Source organism: Cannabis sativa, chromosome 6, assembly GCF_029168945.1.
Source record: "Cannabis sativa cultivar Pink pepper isolate KNU-18-1 chromosome 6, ASM2916894v1, whole genome shotgun sequence".
Taxonomy (NCBI): domain Eukaryota; kingdom Viridiplantae; phylum Streptophyta; class Magnoliopsida; order Rosales; family Cannabaceae; genus Cannabis; species Cannabis sativa.
The window spans coordinates 29,039,584-29,048,597 of NC_083606.1; the positions used below are offsets into that span (position 1 = coordinate 29,039,584).

The window sequence follows — 9,014 nt, forward strand, 5'->3', positions numbered from 1 at the left end:
TCTTGAAGACGTGTTGACCAATCTTTGCGGTCGGGATTTACCGTCTTTTCAAGAATGTTTTTGATCTCCCTATTAGCTAGCTCAACTTGACCATTGGTTTGTGGATGATAGGCATTTGCAATTTTGTGAAGTACACCGTACTTTCGCATAAGAGCCTCAAAAGATCGGTTGCAAAAATGAGTGCTTTGATCACTAATGATAGCGCGAGGGGTACCAAACCTCGATAACACATTTTCTTTTAAGAATTTCACAACAGTCGCGTTATCATTATTTCGACAAGGTACTGCCTCGACCCATTTTGAAACATAATCCACAACAAGAAGGATGTAGAGGTAACCAAAAGAAGGTGGAAATGGTCCCATAAAGTCTATCCCCCAACAATCAAATGCTTCAATGACAAGAATTGGGTTCAAGGGCATCATGTGCCGACGGGACAAGGAGCCTAACTTTTGGCACCTTACACTAGAGCGACAAAAATCATTGGTGTCTTTGAACAAAGTGGGCCAGTAAAGACCGCATTGTAAGATTTTCGCAGCGGTTTTCTTCACAGAAAAGTGACCACCACAAGCATCATTGTGGCAAAAATTTAGCACACTAGACACCTCATCATCGGGAATGCATTTTCGCATAATCTGGTCGGGACAATACTTGAATAAGTATGGATCATCCCAAAAGAAATTTCGCACCTCGACCACCAAGAATTTGCGTTTGTCTTGTGAACTCCACTCAGAAGGGAGCTCACCAGTTACTAAGTAGTTAACAATGTGCGCATACCACGGTAACTTAGTAACAACGAATAATTGTTCATCGGGGAAATCATCATGAATAGGTGGGCCATCAGCGGGATCACTAAATTCAAGTCGGGACAAGTGATCCGCGACTACATTTTCAACACCTTTCTTGTCTTTGATTGTTATGTCAAATTCTTGCAAGAGAAGGATCCACCTTATTAAGCGTGCCTTAGCATCCTTTTTGGAAAGGAGGTACTTAAGGGCGGAGTGATCGGTGAAGATCGTAATAGGTGATCCAATCAGGTAAGCTCGGAATTTGTCAAGAGCAAAGAAAACGGCAAGCAACTCTTTTTCAGTTGTGGAATAGTTCATTTGAGCACTATTAAGAGTTCTACTTGCATAGTAGACAACAAAAGGTTTCCCCTCCCTTCGTTGTCCAAGAACAGCTCCAACAGCAAAATTACTGGCATCACACATGATTTCAAAAGGAAGACTCCAATCGGGTGATTGAATAATGGGAGCAGAAGTGAGTGAATTCACAAGTGTTTGGAAGGACTCCTCACACTTTGGGGTCCACTCAAAAGTAGCATCTTTGGCTAGGAGGTTGCATAATGGACGAGAAATCATTGAAAAATTCTTTATGAACCTTTTATAAACACCAGCATGGCCAAGAAATGACCGAATGTCTTTGACAGTCTTAGGGGTAGGAAGTTTAGAGATGAGGTCAATTTTAGATTGATCAACCTCAATCCCTTTTTCAGAAACAATGTGGCCTAAGACAATTCCAGAAGATACCATAAAATGACATTTTTCCCAATTAAGCACAAGACCTTTCTCGATGCAACGTTTTAAAACAGCCTCAAGATTGAGAAGGCATGCGTCAAAAGATTTTCCAAAGACGGTTAAGTCATCCATATAAACTTCCATGGTGTTTTCAATCATGTCACTGAAAATACTCATCATGCATCTTTGGAAAGTAGCTGGTGCATTACACAGTCCAAATGGCATACGCCGGAAAGCATATGTTCCAAAAGGACAAGTGAAAGTGGTCTTCTCTTGGTCCTCTAATGCAATCTCAATTTGATAGTAACCTGAATAACCATCGAGAAAGCAGTAGAAAGGATGACCAGCTACGCGCTCAAGAATTTGATCAATGAATGGGAGCGGGAAATGATCTTTACGGGAGGCGGCATTCAATTTTCGATAATCAATGCACATGCGCCAACCCGTCACAGTTTTGGTGGGAACAAGGGCCCCTTTTTCATTTTGGACAACAGTAACACCTGATTTCTTAGGTACTACCTGAACTGGACTGACCCATTTGCTATCGGCCACCGGGTAAATGATAGCAGCATCAAGAAGTTTTAACACTTCATTTTTCACCACTTCTTTCATTGGTGGATTCAGTCTTCTTTGAGGGTCCCTTCGTGGGATAGCTTCTTCTTCTAGATTAATTCGGTGGGTGCAAATTCGAGGGCTAATACCTTTGATATCAGCAAACGTCCAACCTATCGCAAGTTTGTATTTTCGCAGTAGCTCGAGTAAGCGCAATTCTTGAGAAAGTTGAAGGTCGGACGAGATGATAACTGGAAAGGTTTGGCCATCTCCCAGAAAAACATGTTTCAAACCCTTTGGAAGTTGGTTCAGTTGAACATTGGGAGGTTCTTCGGCAGAAGCTTTTAGCGTTTCCCTCTCACGAGGTAATGCTTCAAAGTGTGGCTTCCAAAATTTCTTCCCTCTGTTTTGTGTGTCCAATTGATCAACGGTAGCAAGAGCGGACTCAACAAAACTGGGATTTTCATTTTCAAGGCGAGAGAGGAGTTCATCAAGATTAACGAAATTTCTTTGCAATTGAATCTCTTCAGAAACAAGATTGTCAATCATGAATGTTTGATGACATTCTTCATCCTCTTGAAGTTGTTTCCCAATGTGAAAAATGTTGACCTCAAGTGTCATATTTCCAAATGATATTTTCATTAGACCATTACGACAATTGATCAAAGCATTTGCAGTGGCAAGGAATGGTCTTCCAAGGATGATGGGAATTTTGGATTCCATGTTGACCACAGATTGAGTATCTAGAACAAGGAAGTCCACGGGATAATAGAATTTCTCAATTTGAACAAGAACATCCTCAACGATACCCCGAGGCTTTTTGATAGAGCGGTCAGCAAGCTGCAGCACAACAGATGTTGGCTTCATTTCTCCAAGACCAAGTTGCGAGTACACAGAGTAAGGCATGAGATTCACACTCGCGCCAAGGTCAAGCAAAGCTTGGCTGACTTCATGAGTCCCAATTTGGCATGAAATGGTGGGACAACCAGGATCTTTGTATTTTGGCGGTGTCTTTTGTTCGATCACCGCACTCACTTGTTCAGTCAAGAAAGCAGTCTTCTTGACATGGTGCTTTCTTTTAGCAGTGCACAAGTCCTTGATGATTTTGGCATAAGCTGGCACTTGTTTTATGATGTGAAGCAAAGGAAGATTAATCTTCACTTGTTTCAAGTGCTCAAGAGTTCAGCTCGGTTTTCAGGAATTTTCCCAACAGGTCTAAGAGCCTGGGGAAATGGTACTTTTTCTTGAGCATTTATCGGTGCACTGTCAGGGGCAACTTTTGAATTTGAAGTAGTGGTTTTGATGGATGGATCTTCCAAAGCTTTACCACTTCTTTTTGTGATGGCGTTAACCCCTTTAACGATGGGATCATTAGAGGTGGAGATTTCAGCCATGTGTTGCCCTTGTGCATTAAATTGAGGCTGGGAAGGAAGTCTGCCTTTCTCAGAAATAGCCAAGGATGCGGTCAATTTTGAAAATTGACTTTTTATTTCTTGGACATCTTCCTTTAATTGGCGATTGATTTTAGCTTGTTCCTCAATGAATGCATGAATAGTGCTTTCAAGGGAGTTCCCTTGTTGTTGAGCATTGTATTGAGGCGTAGGATATGCCTTTGGAGGTTGAGCTTGATGCTCATTTCTCCATTGTCCTCCAGATGTTTGAGCTTGGTTAGAGTTATCTCTCCAACTGAAATTCGGGTGGTTTCTCCAACCAGGGTTGTACGTATGGGAGAATGGCTTGTTATATTTCCCTAAGGCATTGCATTGCTCCTCATGAACCCCCTTCATTTCTTTGTAAACTAAGCATTCCTTAGCTAAATGCCCATTTTCTCCACAAACGAAACAAGGTTCGAGTGGTCTGGATTGTGCTTGGGCAACCATGCACCCTTTTTGGCCATCTTTAGTCGTAAGGATTTCAATTTGCTTTTTTAAAGATTCGACTTGGGCCTTTAAGCTGTCCTCTTCCCGAAGTTGGTAAATCCCAGCTGGTCGATTTCTGTTGGTGCTTTCAGCAGCACTTGGACCAGTCCATGTGTGAGATTTTTCAGCAAGCTCAATGAGAAACTCAAGAGCTTCTTCGGGTTCCTTTTGAAGGAACTCACCGTTGCACATCATTTCTACGAACTGGCGCTCACGACTTGTGAGGCCTTCATAGAAGTAGCTGACGATGCGCCAACTCTCGTACCCGTGGTGTGGACACTGACTTAAGAGATCTTTAAATCTCTCCCAGACTTGATAGAACGTTTCATTGTCTTTTTGGGAAAATGTTGAGATTTGTCTTTTCAAACTGTTGGTCTTATGGACAGGGAAATATTTAACAAAAAATGTTTTGGTCATTTCTTCCCATGTTCCGATAGACCTAGATCTCAAAGAATACAACCAACTTTTAGCTTTATCCTTCAAGGAGAAGGGAAAAAACTTTAAGCGTGCAGCATCATTGATGGTTGCTCGGTCATAAAAAGTGTCAACAACTTCCTCAAATTCCCTAATATGCACATATGGATTTTCATTTTCTATTCCATGAAAAGTTGGCAAAAGTTGAATAATGCCGGGTTTGACACCAAGACTTGGCATATTAGGTGGAAATATGAAGCATGATGGTATGGAAGTTTGGGTGGGGTGAAGGTAATCATTAAGTGTTCTCTGTTGTATTTCATTATTATTATTCATTGCGAAAGGATTACCAATTATCGTGTGAATGGGAGAAGGAGTAGTGGATGGATTGGACGAAGTTTCACTAGAAGTGGTTTCGTCAGAAGAAGAGTTACTCATCCACTCTTGTTTGCTTTTTTTTTTTTAAATATATTTAATTTTTTTGTTCAACTTGTTCCCAGGTTACTTTGGAGGTTTTTAGAATGGTCCTTCACAACTTACTAGAACTCCCCGGGGTTACCAGGTAAGTGTGAAGGGTTCACTAACCTTTTCGACCAAAGACCTTTCTAAGCAAAAATGAGTTGCTTATTTTTGATAAAACAAGGTTTTTTTTGTTATAGTAAATAGCACAAAAATGTAATATTACAATGATTAACACAAAAATATTTCCAGGCCAATTGGAAAGGTTGCCAAGGTACCGCTTCGTCCCAACCTTGCCTAGACAGAACCGAGGTTCCCAGGTAAGGTGGAGGGTACACTAACACAAACCTTATTTAAAAACCAATCTTTCTAGATAGAACAATCTTGGTTTGTGTCATATAGAATATTACACCGTTGTGCCAAATACTAAGCGTTTTATGAAGAAGTTTTTATAACTTACTTTTTTTTTTTGTATTTTATGATTTTTTAGAGGACTTAAATGCTATGAGTACTAAGAAAAAGACAAATAAAATACTAATAAAAAAAAAGAAACAATAACTAAAAGATAGTATAAACAATCACACTAAACAAAAATTAAAGTAAAAAAATAATAAAAAGGGAATAGACTTTTTTTTTTTTTTTTTAAAGAAATCATTTCTGATAAGGAAGATCGGATAAAACCGCAACCTTAGAGCATACTTTGAATTCTTGGTAAATTTTTTTTTTTTTTACAAATATTTACACAACATAAGACAATATTCACAAGAAAATAAAATGTAACAAAAAAAAGTTACTAACCTCTTGATTGTAGATTTCACTAGCTTTCGAAAAATTACCTCCCCGGCAACGGCGCCAAAATTTGTTTAACGCCCAAATGTGACTTCCACTAGCGGTGGTTGTAGTATAGATCGGGCGGTCGATTCCACAGGAAGGTGATTATGGACAAAAGCGTTAGTAGAAAAATAAAAACAAAAGGTTAATAATAAGTGATAATAGTAACCAATGATTTTGTGATTTTTAATTTGATAATAAATATTAAAAGAAAGCAAATAGATGTGTAATCAATAGTAAAAGAGAGAAAGGCTTCAAGAATCATCCATATGCTTGTTTAGCTATTTTGTACCTTTGATTCACTAAGTTGACACAAATGATGTAACATTAAAGTTCATTATATTTTGAGTATATAAGTTCTTAAAAGTAAAAGAAATAATTTAATCTTATGTAGAACCTAGAAATGACATTATACATCAAGCAATAATGCAATAAAAGATTAAATATAAAACTAAACATCAATATTATTTTTACTAAATAGTAACACATAGAAAGAGCATGACTAATCCTATATATTTTTAGTAAAAATAATGACAAAGAGATAGAGATGGAGATGGAGGTGATAGTGAAGGAAATGAACATTAATATTACTTTTATTAATTTTTAGACACATAGGGAGAGCATGACTAAACCTATATATCATTTAACAAAAAGTAAATAAAAATGAACATAAAAGATAGAAATGAGCAATACTACCATTACTATAATCACTAAATAAAAATATATAGAAAGAGCATGACTAAGTCTATATATATATTTGGTATAATAACATAGATAGTATAGATGGAAGAAGAACATAAAAATAAAAGTGGAATATGAACTTGCATTACTCAAATAAACATTACAACAAAAAGTGAATCAAAGATACAAAATAACCTCACTTTGCATATGGAATCATCCCTAACCTTCCAAGGAAGATTAGGCCATTATGCTAATCATTCTCATAAAATTTCTAAAGAGAAAAGATGAGAAGAAAAGTTGAGAGAATTTTGCTATAGTTTTTCTACACTAAAAATTACACACTAAAAATTACTAAAATGAGCTCCTATTTATAGAGCCATAAAAGGACTAAAAATAAATAAATAAAAATTTGGGATTATAAAATAAATATTAAGATTAAATTTGACATTTCAAATCAAAAATAAAATTAATATTATTTTTGTTATCATTGTGATTTTGACTTCTACTCTTTGGATGAAGGTTGAGTGTGGAAGAGGAAAATAGGGTTGATGATGACCTAGACTTATCATCATTGCATCACATGCTTTGGAAGAGACAAAATTGATGATGAGCTTCATGGGCTGGCTTATTCTTTTTGGGTTGGGTTGCTTTGGACTTCAACAAAAATGCCATTTTTTTCTTCATTTCTTTTCAACTTTGCTCCTTCCTCTTTCTTTCAACAAAAATACACTTTAATTCCTACAAGAAAGACATAAATTGAATCAAAATCAAATATTTTCATTTATAAAATATATTACAATAATTTCATGAAAATATCAATTAAAACTCAATTTATTTTATCATTTAAAATAAATAAAAGTGTATTTTTAACCACTAATCAATGACAATCCGCTTCCGTGGTATTATTGACCCTAATTGGATCAGTTTTAAGTATGAAAGCCTCCCCAATTTCTGTTACTTTTGTGGTCTTGTTGATCACACCTACAACAAATGCACCAAGTACCTTCTGCGTTGCGATAATTTCTCTATCCCTCCTGCCTTGGAGTACAAGGAAACTCTCCGTGCCACAACATTTGCCCAGCATAAAAGGAACCCGTTTGAGCTATCTAATTCTATTCCTTATGAGGAGTACTTTCCTCGAACCAGGACTGATGACCAAAGCTTACAACAAGCCGTTGACCAATTCCTTCGTGTGGATACCCCTGTTTTGCATCCAGCTTCACACCCTGCTGCTGTAACTGTTGGTTTCAACCATCCTTAAATTTCTGTGCCTTCATCTTTGGCCCACTCTACCATTCCCCCACCAATTATGACTGAATCCGTTACAACCCACATTGACAAAGGCAAAACTATTGTTGTGTCTCCTCCCAGCCCTCCTCCTCACAGCCGTGGAAGCATAGGTGTGGTTATCAGTGAACCACGCCCCACAACTTCTCCAGGCATTTCCTCAGGAACCAGGTGGCCTCTCACGCGTCAAACTGCCCAAGTTGGAGATTCCGTTCGTAGCATGCTGAAAAGAGCACGAGCAGTTGTTACTGAAGACGTTGTGGTTCCTTCAATTTCAGATGATGAGCCAATGGCGGGTGCTGATACGCGACCCCGTCGAGAAAAATGAGTCTCTGCAGTTGGAATGCTCGAGGTTTAGGGAGTCCTCGAGCATTCCGTAATCTCTCCCTGCTTGTCAAGCAACACCAGCTAATGTTGTTGTTTGTCATGGAGACTAAGCTGCCTTCAGGCTGTGGACTGCACCTCAAGCACAAACTTCATTTTGATAATGTTTTAGAAGTGCCTAGGCAAGCTTTAGCGGGAGGTTTATTACTTTTTTGGAACAATTGCATTGATGTAACTGTTACTTCTTACTCCCTTAACCACATAGATTGTGTTGGAAATATTTTACCAGGATCTAGATTTACTACCAAGTATGTTTCATTAACATCCTAATATGAATTCTAAAACAATGAAATAAACACATATAAAGTTTAGTAAACCTTACATTGGGTGTAGCGGAATATAATGACTCCTTCAGTTCAGATCTCTAGCCCTTGATTCCTTTCTGTAGCAGAGCATAATCAAGATCTGAACCTGGATCTCTTTCTCTCCTTCCTTGATGCTGGTTCTCCTTCTTGTTGTTTGGATTCTCCTACAGTCTTACACACTATGGTTGAGATACCACTTGATGTGTGTGGGCACTACTCTATCACTCAAGGAATTTCGAAATTGAAGAGAGGAAAAGAGAGAGGGTGGTACATGGCTTTTTGTGAAAGGAACAATATGCAAAGTCATGAGTTTCCTGAAGCCAATACTTTCTATTTATCGAATGCCATCTAGGTTTAGGTTAGAATTGTATGGCATTAAAATAATGGAAAAAATAAAATGGTAAAAGCTTCGCATAGTGGGCGGCCATATAAGGAAATTGGGCCTCACTTTGCAACTTTCCCATTTTGTTATTTTTCATTCTCATTTTCTCAAAAATGCCAATTTTCCAATTTTAACTATTTAAATGCCAATTCTAATTATTTAATAACTAAAAAATAATTATCAAATAATATTGTCATTTAATATATTTGTTAATTTAGACATATAAAGTATCTTAATTAATAAATAAACCTAGAATCTCTTTTTTTTACAATTTCACCCTTGCTTA

The 9,014-nt window shown here is 37.6% G+C and overlaps 1 protein-coding gene and 1 non-coding gene across 2 annotated transcripts; one reads left to right on the forward strand and one right to left on the reverse strand.

Moving 5' to 3' along the window:
- Positions 1–3,232: 3,232 nt before the first annotated feature.
- LOC115695091 (uncharacterized) lies at positions 3,233–5,065 on the reverse strand. Its single transcript, XM_061118070.1, has one exon. It carries the CDS (start codon positions 4,835–4,837, stop codon positions 3,233–3,235), a length of 1,605 nt encoding a protein of 534 aa, XP_060974053.1. The 5' UTR covers positions 4,838–5,065.
- LOC133039555 (small nucleolar RNA R71) lies at positions 4,248–4,354 on the forward strand. Its single transcript, XR_009688694.1, has one exon. It is a non-coding gene; the product is annotated as a small nucleolar RNA R71 (small nucleolar RNA).
- Positions 5,066–9,014: the final 3,949 nt, after the last annotated feature.